The sequence below is a fragment of the Pristiophorus japonicus genome, chromosome 13 (genome assembly GCF_044704955.1).
Source record: "Pristiophorus japonicus isolate sPriJap1 chromosome 13, sPriJap1.hap1, whole genome shotgun sequence".
Classification (NCBI taxonomy): domain Eukaryota; kingdom Metazoa; phylum Chordata; class Chondrichthyes; family Pristiophoridae; genus Pristiophorus; species Pristiophorus japonicus.
In genome coordinates, this window is record NC_091989.1 from 158,415,788 (window position 1) to 158,429,390 (window position 13,603).

Below are 13,603 nucleotides of genomic sequence, written 5' to 3' on the forward strand. Positions count from 1 at the left end.
GCTGGTCACGGGAATGTGGGAAGGGAGGTCCTTGAGACAATCACTATCACTAGGGGGGGTAGTGCTGGACAGGCTAATGGGACTCAAGGTAGACAAGTCCCCTGGTCCTGATGAAATGCATCCCAGGGTATTAAAAGAGATGGCGGAAGTTATAGCAGATGCATTCGTTATAATCTACCAAAATTCTCTGGACTCTGGGGAGGTACCATCGGTTTGGAAAGCAGCTAATGTAACGCCTCCGTTTAAAAAAGGGGGCAGACAAAAGGCAGGTAACTATAGGCCGGTTAGTTTAACATCTGTAGTGGGTAAAATGCTTGAAACTATTAAAGGAAGAAATAGCGGGACATCTAGATAGGAATAGTGCAATCAAGCAGACGCTGCATAGATTCATGAAGGGGAAATCATGTTTAACTAAGTTACTAGAATTCTTTGAGGATATAACGAGCATGGTGGATAGATGTGTACCGATGGATGTGGTGTATTTAGATTTCCAAAAGGCATTCGATAAGGTGCCACACAAAAGGTTACTGCAGTAGAGGTACGCGGAGTCAGAGGAAATGTATTAGCATGGATAGAGAATTGGCTGGCGAACAGAAAGCAGAGAGTCGGGATAAATGGGTTCTTTTCGGGTTGGAAATCGGTGGTTAGTGGTGTGCCACAGGGATCGGTGCTGGGACCACAACTGTTTACAATATACATAGATGACCTGGAAGAGAGGACAGAGTGTAGTGTAACAAAATTTGCAGATGACACTAAGATTAGTGGGAAAGCAGGTTGTGTAGAGGACACAGAGAGGCTGCAAAGAGGTTTGGATAGGTTAAGTGAATGGGCTAAGGGATGGAGTACAAAAGCAGGGAGGTCCTGCTGCAACTGTATAGGGTATTGGTAAGGCCGCACCTAGAGTACTGCATGCAGTTTTGGTCACCATATTAAGGATATACTGGCTTTGGAGGGGGTACAGAGACGATTCACTAGGCTGATTCCAGAGATGAGGGGGGTTTACCTTATGATGATAGATTGAGTAGACTGGGTCTTTACTCGTTTGAGTTCAGAAGGATGAGGGGTGATCTTATAGAAACATTTAAAATCATGAAAGGGATAAACAAGATAGAGGCAGAGAGGTTGTTTCCACTGGTCGGGGAGACTAGAACTAGGGGGCACAGCCTCAAAATACGGGGGAGCCAATTTAAAACCGAGTTGAGAAGGAATTTCTTCTCCCAGAAGGTTGTGAATCTGTGGAATTCTCTGCCCAAGGAAGCAGTTGAAGCTAGCTCATTTGAATACATTCAAGTCACAGATAGATAGATTTTTAACCAATAAGGGAATTAAGGGTTACAGGGAGAGGGCGGGTAAGTGGAGCCGAGTCCACGGCTAGATCAGCCATTATCTTATTGAATGGCGGAGCAGGCTCGAGGGGCTAGATGGCCTACTCCTGTTCCTAATTCTTATGTTCTTAAAATTGCAATTCTATCTTGAATGTCCGTGGGGCGAAGAAGCCAGCAACCGATTGCCTTACACGCACAGGTTTCTCCCAGCCTCCCGCCCCTAGCCCTGGCTGAAGGGCTTTGCCAGTGCATGCTCCAGTCAGCAAGATAGGACTTTGAATTTTCATTACTTGATTTAATGTTCATTTATTGTTATTTAAAAATTATGATGGTTTCTATGCATCTTTATGGTTAAAAGTGAAGTGTTAATGCTTTGGAAAACCCTCCAACTTCCTTCCCTCTCCCGCTATCTCAAGCTGCCTGCGCAGATTTCTCAATTCACGGCAGGGTTTTTACGCTGGCCTAAGTTAGTTTGGAGTAAATTTTAACTGACTAAACTTCAAAACAGGTGTAAGTGGCTGTTAACACCCCCTTTTGAAAAAAAAGTGTCAAAACCTAACTCACTCACTTACACTGGAGCAATTTAAATGGGGAGAATTGCAATTTTTAAGTTGCTCCAAAAAAATCAGAGCAACTCCTGGGGAAACTTGGGCCCTATATATTCTTTCCTATGCTCTCTTTTCTGGTTTTGTTTACATTTAGGCCAGTTACGTTTCTTGTAGATCCCTCACCCCATCTTACCAGTTTACAACCTTTGCTACCTCCCTATTTACCCTTTCCACAAAGACATGGATCCCATCCCGGTTCAGGTGGAGCCCATCCAATCGGGAAAGCTCCTTCCTGTCCCAGAACTGGCGCCAGTGTCCCATGAAAAGGAACCCCTCTTTCCCACACCAGCCTTTTAGCCACATGTTAATTACCTGATCTGTCTTGCTTGTCAATTTGCAACAATCCAGAGATTACCCCCCCTGGGTCCTGCTTTTTAAATTTCGAGCCTAACTCCTGATACTGTTTCAGCAGGACCTCCTCCCTGTTCCTACCCACATCATTTGCTCAAGCATGGACCATGACAATTGGATTTATCCCCTCCCTTTCCGAAGTTTCTCTCCAGCCGCCGTGAGATATCCCTTAACCTGGTAAGAGCACACCCTTCAGGATTCTCATTCTTTGCTGGAGGATGCTATTTATCCCCCTAATTATATAGAGTCCCCTATCACTACCACATTTCTATTGTGTTTGAAATAGCTGAACAGTTGGTTGCTTTGACAGGAGGTACTAGATTCTTTTTTTCAGGATGAGTGAGATGAATAGCCTTCCTCATTTCTATCTATTTTGTTAATAAATAAAATTATATGGTCATCGAGTGGCTCACCTCTTGACTCCTCAAAGCTTCTCATCACCCATGAGGCACAAGTCACGAGTATGATAGAATACTTTAGCTTGCCTGGATCGGTACAGCAACAACACTCAAGAAGCTTGACACCATTCTGGACAAAGCAGTCCACTTGATCAGAAGCCCATCTATCATTTTAAGCTTCCACTCCCTCCACAACAGGAATCTTGACTGCAGCATGTACGATTTACAGGATGCACAGCTGCAACTCGCCACAGCTTCTTTAACAGCATTTGTTAAACCCATAATCTTGACACTTAGAAGGACAAGGATAGTATATGCATGGAAACACCATTACCATCAAGTTCCCTGCCAAGTAACACACCATCCCGACTGGGACATAATTGCTGGACCTTCACCACATGTACTGCAGTTGTTCAAGGCAACAGCTATCACTACATTCTCAAGGGAAACTAGGGATGGGCAATGTCAGCCTACCTAGCGACATCCGTATTTTTAAAAATCTGGTCTAATACAATTGAACTGTTTTCTAGCTTTCAGAACATAAATTTAGAAAAATGCACACACAAAGGAGACTAAGTGGATTGGAAATTCATTAATTTTAATTACACTTTGAAATTAGGTTCAAAAATTTGTAATACTGAAACTCTAATTAAAGCTGTATGACTTGTAGAATATCTACCAGATTGCTCATTTTACTCTAGAAAATGATCATAAATATCAAATTGTGAAGATGTAGTTAAAGTACAGACTTTTCACAGCAAATTTCATATTTTCATTCATCACCAGAGCAAACATCCAATGTTACAAAATTGTAAGGAATAAAGATAGGGAATAGGTCCCATCCCCCTTCATATAAAAACTGTAAGTGAAATAAAAACTACAAATTATGTCAGTATTTGAAATAGGTAATTTTCCCCCTTTCTTGCACCTTTAAATGTGAAGTACATGTTGCTTCAAATTGTACTTTACCTTGCTCTTCAAAGTTGCAAGAAAAAAAATCCATCTTATTTTAAATGCCAATAAATAGAACAAAATAGTTTATCACTTAACCTTTAAAAAGGAAGAATCCCAATATCTACTTACACTAATGAAGTGGATCAGACTTTGCAGCAATTGAAACCCGAATTCCAATAATTACAAGGGAAAAAAATCAAACTGCAAAATATATTTTATATTAAAAAATGCTTTTCTTTTTAAAAAATCGTGTGCACATCCAGACTGGCCAAGAGATTAATCTCACTCATTTTTTTAATAATCGACCTGACAAAAGTCAATGAAGCAATAAGCTATTCCTTGGAAATTTAAGATTTTTTCAATCCCATTATCACACTGAATACGAGGCCTAGTCGCGCAGAACAATAAACGTGAAACTTACCTCCTCCAGAAATCGAGTGACATCGTACACTTTGTCGTGTATCACCAGCCATGTGGACTTGCTGCCGTTGTGAGTTTTCACCTCTTCCATCGTTAAATAATTCACCGCCGAGTCATTGCCGCTCTTGTTATTTGGCTCCCCCATTGTGCAGCTCTACCAAGGTACTGACAATCAATCTCCTCCCCGCACTGATTAAAGCCACCGCCCGTTCTCCGACTACGTTCCGATCCGGCAAGTGAATGGAGCGAGCGTGACCTCCACACGTGATCTTCGTCTCCCGGCGGTCTCCGCTGGCAACAGCCAATCGTGTGCCGAGATCGCCGCCAACGACCAGTGGAACGCGAGGGCTCGCGATCAGACGCGTCAGACAATCCGGCAGCCTGGTCACGTGATTAGAGTGCCTCTTTCATTGGACGGCTGGCGGTTGTGATTGTAAATTATTGTCTGTTGTGAATGAACTCGAATTGAATTACTGCGAGAAAGAAAAGACAAAAGTATTTGTTTTCTTTCTCTGCAAAAGATGATACGACACTCGATTATAATTTCATACAGTAAATTAAAAAAAGGAAAAAGCTGGAAATCTGAAGTAAGACCTTCAGAAGGGTTACACACGTGATGTTAAGTCGTTCCAATGAAAGGGGATTGACCTGCTGTGTATTTCCAATATTGGGGTAGGAATTGCGGTCGGAGGCTTGCCGCGAGCAGATACCTCCGACGTGCAAAAAATCTACGAATTTGTCTGGTTCGTAGATTCGCGGTCCTGGACCTCTCCGGGTACCCGCTGGTCGACGCCCACGTATCTCAAGGGCACACACGGTTCGCAAGCACTCCTCGGATCACATGGGCTTGCCGAACTAATTAAAGAAGGGAATCTCCATTCAAACTTGTGGCACTATGGGCACTCCGTGGCTCCGGTTCGTTTGGAGTCGTCGGGCTGGCTCTGAGGTGTTGGCTGAATAGGGCTTTTTTCCAGGGTCTTTTTTTGCGGCAGTGTTTCTGTTGCTGCCGGCATTTCGAGGCAACGTTAATAGAGATAACAGAGCGGATTAGATGGTGGTCAGTCCAGCAGTCATCAGCATCTGTCATGGTGTGGGTGATACGGACGACCTTGCGGTCCCTCGTTCAGACAATGACGTAGTCCAGCAGATGCCAAGAATGAGGGTGTTGCCATGAAGCCTTGTACTAGTCTCTCTGACAAAACAAAATGTTGGTTATGACAAGACTGTGATCTAAGCATTTCGTCAGGAGGAGGGTACCATTGGAGTTGGCTTTCTCTACCCCTTCCCTGCCAATCGTGCCTCTCCTTAGGTCTGTGTTCTTTCCGACTCTGGCATTAAAGTCGCTAAGGAGAATCAGCTTGTCGCCCATTGGAACTCAGGACAGGGATTGTTCAAGGCAGGAGTAGAATTCCTCTTTGGTCTCGTCCGTACCTTCCAGGGTTGGGACGTACGCACTGATGACTGTAGCGTACTGGTTCCGGGTTAGGGTGAGCCGGAGGAACATGAGGCGTTCGTTTATCCTGCAATGAGAATCTCTAAGACGCCAAACTAGCTCGTTTTTGATGGCAAAGCCGACCCCATGGAGATGGTGTTCCTCTTCTGGTTTGCCTTTCCAGAATAAGGTCTATCCACCACCTTGTTCCTTGAGCTGGCCTTCTGCCTATCGTGTCTCGCTCAGGTTGACAATGTTAATGACGAAGCGTCTGAGTTCTCAGACAATGATAGTGTGGATATCTGAACGGAATATATGGAATTAAGGATAGTAAAGTAAACGGGATATATGAAAATGTATAAGCCATGGAAGAATAGCTGGGAGAATGTCAGATTGCAAATAGTGCAACATCAGCTTAGCTAACAGTCTGTCTCAAGATTTCAAGTCACTAATCCTGCCAATAATATATAATTGTAACATGAAATACATCTGCAGAATTGCAAGGTCTCAGTAAATAAATAGTCACACCATTAGATTGAAACATTTGGAGGCAATACTTGAGCTTTCAAGAAGAACATCTCATATAGATTGACTAATGAGTGACTGAGTTAGACTGTCAATCCATTTGTATTTTGTTATCTGATTTCAAAACTGTATAACTGTTAACGCTTTACGATGTAACGTCACCTATCCGTAGGGAGTGTGTACGCTCTATCCAGAGAGTATATCTTCTGTCTGATAGGTCTTACTGGCCGGTAATAAAGACTGCTTTGTTCAAAGCACAAGAGGTATTCGACTCAGTAATTTTACTGAACCAGATTGAAGTAAAAGAATCCAGGAATTAACATTTGGTGTCAGAAGTGGGATCTCAACGGACGACTGCCGAAAACTTGCGAATTAAGAGCCAGACTAGCCTTGGACGAGACGAGGGGAAAATGGCCACTGGAGTGAGTATGATTTCAATACTGCTCCAGTTTCCCCCGGTTTCAAAAGTCTGAGGAAAGTTTAGCCACTCGCTGGTTCTCAGGTAGTGTCTGAACGAGATCCAGGACAATCTGGTGAATACCTTTCAAACTTAGAATAGGGATAGAGATGGGGAAATTGTGCGATGATGCAAACCAAGCGGCGACTTGGAAAGATAGTTAGAGCTAGAAAGGGATAGATGATCAATCATGGATCCAAAAAAAATTAATAGGAAAGAAAAGAGACTCTTGTGAATGTCTGTTTAAATGAGAAATGCTTCTGTGACTTTTACTGTAAAAAAAAAAGCCGGGGAGTTGTGGTTTGTTTTATCTCAAACAGAATGAAAGTTTGTTTTAACCTTTCGTAGTGTTGTCCTGTATGTGGGAAGTTTAAGAGTGTGAACCTTATTGAATTACGTATATTCGGATGATAAGTTGCGGAGCCAGGAAATGCCCAAAGGATAGATTTGTTAAAAAGAGAAAAAATTACATGGTCCCGGTGGTTAAAAAAAAAGAAAAACTTGTTGAAAGAAAACATTCAGAGAAGGCACAGCAAAACAACTGAGATGGATTGAAAAGGATTTAAAAAAAAATTATATTAAATAACACGACCTTGAGGCTGGAACAATTGAGATAACGAAAAGCAGTCCACAGCCTACGTGCCAGACTTCTCTCTAGTTATAAAAAAAAAGTAACGTACTAAATAGGTGCTGAAAGAAAAAAAAATGTTCTGAGATTTTAAATTATGAAAAATATAAAATCACTCCTGTCCAGTTGGCAGAAAAACTCCATTAAATTAGGGCTTTCATTGACTGATTGAATTTAAACTGCGCAGTAACGTCAAAGGATAGGGAAATTTGGAGACTAAAAGAAATAAGAAATCAAAATTAGAAAATTAGGCTCACAGGGAATAAAATGGGGATTTAAATAGAGGATAGGTGTTCAACTCAGGTACGACGAAGGGACCTTGAATATCACTTGGCCCGTCTAGGCTCTGATTGAATTAAAAAAAAAACCCGCAGCAACTCGGAAGGTAGGGCCGACGCGAACGCGCGGCCGAGAGAGAGAAGGGCCGAAGCGAACGCGCAGTGACGTCAACGCGCAGTGACGTAGACGCGCGGTGACGTAAACGCGCAGTGACGCCGACGCGTAATGACGCAGAGGCGCAGCAACGCGAATCGCGAAAGTCAGTGCTAATGGCAGTAAGTCTGTAAGTCTTAAAGTGTTTAGAGTTTTAAGTTTAGTTTTAAGATCGCGCGGCTATGCGGACCGTGCGGCGATGCGGGTAATTTTGTAGATCGTGCGGCTATGCGGACCGTGCGGCGATGCGGGTAATTTTGTAGATCGTGCGGCTATGCGGACCGTGCGGCGATGCGGGTAAGTGTTAGAAGTAAAGTTAAAGTATCTTAACTCGCGCGGCGACGCGAGCCACGGGTCGACGCGGATTGCGCGGCGACGTGAACTGCGAGGCAACGCGGATTGCGGGGCGACGTGAACTGCGAGGCGACGTGGTAGTTTAGTATTGAGATCGTGCGGCGACGCGGACCGTGCGGCGATGCGGGTAAGTGTTAGATTTGGAGTTAGTTAAAGTCCGTGTTAGTTCTGTAAAGTCTGTGTCTATTTGTAAGTTTGTTTAAATTGCACGACGACACGAACGCGTAGCGACACAGTAATACGAGGGGCAGTGTGAAAATGGGAAATCAGTTAGATAAAACCACGGATGCGGATAGTCCGCTACAAAAGTTATGTGAGGAATTCCCTGAAAGAGCTGAAGACTTTAGAAAATTATCAGGAGCCCTGAACAAATTATTAGGGGATGACCAGTGGCCTCTAAGTGACACTAGAAGCGTAGAGGTAAAAAAAAAGCACAGGGATTAATTTGGAGAAGGGGACGAGGAAAAGGGGATAAAAAAATTTAATTGCAACCTGGCGACATTATTGTCAGAAATTAAAAGATGCATCACTTCTATCGAGTTGGCAAACAATGCTATTAAATTAGGACTTGCATTGACAGAGGGAACACATGTTAAAACTGTAGACGTCTTTTTAAAAAAAAAGAATGAATGTGCGCACGAGAAACTTGCTAAGAGATCCTCTGGGACCTCTGAGAAAGGTATTGATCAACTACAAGTTAAAATGGCTGGCTTTGTGTTAACCGAGGCTGATGATGAAATTGATGAGTGGCCACTGACTCAGCGCCCAACGGCGCCTCCCGCACCCCCTGGCCTCTTGCTCCAGTCCTCTTCCCAACACCCTCCACCTAACACTCCGGTAAAAAGAGTTAGGAACAACCACATATCACCAAAGCAACAAACCCAAACTGACTCCTCATCCTCTGATAGCGATTCGGATCCCCAGTTTACAAGCAATACAGCCGAAAGAACCAGATCTCACACTCGAAAGGGCAGAACTATATCTCAACATCACAAACAGTCCCGTAAATCTTCTAGTCAACCTACCAGTCCAAGTTGTGAAAGACATAGCAAACACCCCCGCCGATCGAGACGCAGAACTGTCAAGCAGTCAGACAGCTCTGAAACATCCACCGGCCTAGAAATGATTTCCAAGATCCCAAAGTCCCGACACCAATTCCCTGTCAGACCAATGCCAAACCCTGATGCACAACAAGCTGCAGACCACCTCTCTATAGATGTCTGTGATCTTCAAACAACTATTTGATTGCTCACGCTATCCGGACAGATGGAAAGGGCAGTTAGATATTATTGGCAGAAAAAGAAAGGGGAGGGGGGAGGTGCGCCCCCAACCCGGGTCAAAACTGAATACGTGACTAGAAAGGAAGAGCCATCTCGGGAGGAAGGATCAATAGAACCGCAGTGTTGCATACAGGATTGGATGGATAAGCAAGGATACGGTTATACTAAACAACCAAACGGCCCGAGCCCTGCTAATAAACCTCCCTATTGTCCCCGGCATGGTATGGGAAGAGGCCGGGACTGGGTAAGAGGAATTGACTGTTTTAATTGTGGGCAGGAAGGACATTGGAATAAAAATTGCCCCTACCGTCAGCATAGAAAAGGAAGAGGAGGAAGAGGAGGGGGGCAAGGGGGAAGAGGAAGATCTTACACTAACTTCTCCCAGAACAACCCCTTTGGTCAATTGTCCCCCGATTGACTACGCAGCTTGATTGTGCAGGGATCCTCCCCGGACGACGAACCCATTCTGAATGAGTGGCAACCCTTTTTGATAGATACGGGAGCCTTCATGTCTTCTGTACAATCAAAGCTTAAACTCCCTGCTTCTACTGAAACACAGGAACTTTCAGGATTCCTGGGACAAATCTCGACATTCCCAGTGTCAGAACCGGTTAAAATGGGTTACCAGGAAGAATCGGTGGAACATCGAGTTGTTATCACAACCAATCTGGACTGTAACTTGATGGCTAGAGACCTCCTTTGCAAATTCCAGTTGCATTTGGAGTGTGGAGATAATGGGATTATTGTAAAACAGGAAACCCTTAAGCGGCAGTATTATACCACTAGAACCCCTCAGTGGTGGTCTCTGGACCTGCCGCAGGCACCCTGTCACGTGACCCTAGCATACGATCCCAGTGGAAAGAATCAGGACCTGCAGAACTTTTATCAGGATCACGAAGGGGAAGTGAAGGGAATTCTATTAAGGGCTAGAGTGACTGGACTGGAAAGAGAGGCAGATTTTGTGGAAGTGGATAAGAATCTGTGGAAACAGCCCCTAACAATGGCACCGCATATTGCTTGTGAAGTATTAGCCCCTCACCATGCTAAAGATTTGGGAGTTATGGTACGCAAGGCCATAGATGAGGCTGACCCTACCAGCCGGGATGTGCAAATTTCATGGGGACCCCGAGAAGGTCTTAACGACTCTACAGCATCATACTGGCTCCGGCATACCTGACTATGTGTGGGCAGAGAACCCCTCCCAAGTGGGTTATACTCCCATTGATCCGATTGAGATCTCAGTGCAGGGCAATCCGACAGAACCCACTGAAATCACAGGCAATCCTAAAATGACTTTTTGGCACTATACTGCAATTAATCCAGACTGTATTCTTACTGAGCCACCCCAAGATGAGGAAGAACCCAGTCATGATTGTTTATGTTTGTTGACGGAAGTACTTCTATTAATCCAGAAGATACACGAATCTCAGGATACGCCATAGTAAACCAGGAGAATCAGGTCTTGGAATCTGCTGCTTTGAAACCGCCTATTCTGCTCAACAAGCTGAACTATTCGCCCTCACCCAAGCCTGTATCTTGGCCAACGATCTCAAAGTCAATATCTATACCGACTCTAGGTATGCCTTTGGGGTGGCGCATGATTTCGGACAATTATGGAAAAATAGGGGATTCCTAACCTCACAGGGGAATGAGATATCTCAAACAGCTAGTATCTGATTTGTTGCAAGCCCTCATGTTCCCCAAACGCATTGCCATTGTCAAATGTACCGCCCAACCTACCGGAAATTCTCTGGTTGATATAGGGAATCGTTGTCCTGACCAAGAGGCCAAACAGGCCTCTCGTGACCAGCAGATGGTAGTGCCCAAAATTATGAGTCAGATTAAAAATCCTGCGAAGGATAAGTTAGCCTCGGAAAAACCAATGCCAACCATCCAAGATGTTATAAAAGCACAGGGGGACGCTCCTGAAAAAGATAAACTGTTGTGGAAATATTATGCATGTACTTATGACAATGTTTCTAAACTCTGGACCACTCCCGCGGAACAGACTTGCATGTCTGACGAGTTGGCTTCATGGGTTATAGAATGTCTGCATTTTGCTACTCATTGTGGAGCAAGGGCAACAAGTGATACGCTTTTGGCTACTTGGTGGCACCCTAAACTCCAGGCGCTCACCCAGAACATCAGTAGTCGTTGCCTGGTTGGCCAGCAACATAATCCAGGGAAGGGAGTCCCCTGTGATTGGGGTAAAACGCCCCTACCCGAAGGTCCCTTTGAGACATTTTAGTTGGACTACATTGAGTTGCAAAAAGTTCAGTGTTACAGATATGTGTTAGTAATAGTAGATGTGTTTAGCAGATGGATTGAAGCCTACCCTAACCTGGACAATAAGACTCAGACTGTTGTTAAGGTGTTAATGAGGGAAATTGTTCCTAGATATGAGATCTCAGCTAGACTGATGACCACCTATGTTCTTTCTCTGACTCAGGCTCTGCGACTAGTTCACAACCAGGTTCAAGATGCTTACCCGAATAGTCCCTCGTGGCACCAGGGAAGTATGGATTCGGAAGGGATTAGAGCCACAATAGGAGGGGCCTTTTTAGGTGTCACTCACTACCCCCACTGCAGCCAAGGTTGAGGGGAAAAGTGCCTGGGTTCACCTGCACCACTGCAAGCTCATCACCATTTAAACAAATTTTGCTGGTTAGTCTAATTCCTGTTTCTGTTCCAGATCTCCTCTTCCCCATAGCTGAACAAGGCAGTTGAAGGAGGATCAGTTTGAACTCTTACCTGTCAGACAGCCAAATACACTGACGGAGACCTGAAGGGAAACGTGAAAACAGAACTCTTTTTATCAGCTAAATAATGGGACTATTTATAAGATGAGACTGTGTCTGTATGCTACTGTCTGCATAATAGTGTTGATATATGACAGTTTTGGTGCACGGGAAGGAAGACAAAGGCGAGAGCTCCATGTAAACACCTTTTTGTATATGTCTTACGTTTATGCGGAAAAAGGGCACTTCACTAGATGCTGGGTGTGTTCACATATCCCTATACATTCCAAAGGGGGAATTCCTTTGCGCACCGTTCCCCTGACCCTAACTGAGACTGTTAGATGGATTCAAAGAAACGATATTGGAACAGGTAGCTAACCGCACTGCTGAGGCTCTGGAGGGCATCACAGCTGAAATGGTAGCGATAGGACCGTAGCATTACAAAACCGAATGGCCCTCGATTACCTGTTAGCTGAGAAAGGGGGAACGTGTGCCCTGATAGGATCTGAATGTTGCACTTACATTCCTGATAGTTCAGAAAACATAACCCACCTTGCCGATCACATAAGGAGGGAGGTGAAAAAGTTATCCACACCAGCAAAAGAACTTAGCAGGTTTGATTGGTTTCTGGGTGGATCTTGGAGATCCTATCTAATACATGGGGCAATTGTTCTCATCATAATAATTACCTGCTGTTTGATTGTTGGTTGCCTTAACCTCTGCTGTAAAGCAATGACAAGGTTAGCAGACCCTCTTGTGGTCAAGGGTTCCCGGGTTATGATCCAACAAACTAGAGAACTACTCAACAATGCAATACTCATAGAATGATCCTAAATGTTATCATAGAATGATAAAAGGGGGGATGTGGATATCTGAACGGAATATATGGAATTAAGGATAGTAAAGTAAACGGGATATATGAAAATGTATAAGCCATGGAAGAATAGCTGGGAGAATGTCAGATTGCAAATAGTGCAACATCAGCTTAGCTAACAGTCTGTCTCAAGGTTTCAAGTCACTAATCCTGCCAATAATATATAATTGTAACATGAAATACATCTGCAGAATTGCAAGGTCTCAGTAAATAAATAGTCACACCATTAGATTGAAACATTTGGAGGCAATACTTGAGCTTTCAAGAAGAACATCTCATATAGATTGACTAATGAGTGACTGAGTTAGACTGTCAATCCATTTGTATTTTGTTATCTGATTTCAAAACTGTATAACTGTTAACGCTTTACGATGTAACGTCACCTATCCGTAGGGAGTGTGTACGCTCTATCCAGAGAGTATATCTTCTGTCTGATAGGTCTTACTGGCCGGTAATAAAGACTGCTTTGTTCAAAGCACAAGAGGTATTCGACTCAGTAATTTTACTGAACCAGATTGAAGTAAAAGAATCCAGGAATTAACAATAGCAGTGCGACGGTCAAGCCTATCGCTGTTGGGGTTGTCTATGAAGGTCCTGACGTTCCAGGGCCCGAACTTCATTTTAGAGGGTGGTAGATGCTTGTGCGTGAAGTCTTTTAACCTGGGGTGGCCGTTGCACACCAGCTACCACACAAACTTTACAGAGCAAGATCTTGGTCCAATTGCAAGGGGGCCCAAGACGATTAGAGACCGGGCTCTGCTGCATGAGTCCAGCACACACACACACACACACATAATCCCACTGACCTCCTCCCATCCTCCCTGGTT

At 44.1% G+C, this 13,603-nt stretch overlaps 1 protein-coding gene and 1 long non-coding RNA gene across 2 annotated transcripts in view; one reads left to right on the plus strand and one right to left on the minus strand.

Moving 5' to 3' along the window:
- The window catches only part of cyb5b (cytochrome b5 type B), a 29,162-nt gene extending 24,844 nt beyond the window's left edge, over positions 1-4,318 (minus strand). The window contains exon 1 of the mRNA XM_070898208.1: positions 4,058-4,318. Within this exon, the coding sequence (XP_070754309.1) occupies positions 4,058-4,201 (144 nt within the window). The 5' untranslated portion in view covers positions 4,202-4,318. The remainder of the gene's footprint in view (positions 1-4,057) is intronic.
- Positions 4,319-6,447: 2,129 nt separating this feature from the next.
- LOC139278936 (uncharacterized) lies at positions 6,448-13,257 on the plus strand. Its single transcript, XR_011596386.1, has 2 exons — positions 6,448-7,660; positions 11,857-13,257. It is a non-coding gene; the product is annotated as an uncharacterized lncRNA (long non-coding RNA).
- The last annotated feature ends 346 nt before the right edge of the window (positions 13,258-13,603 follow it).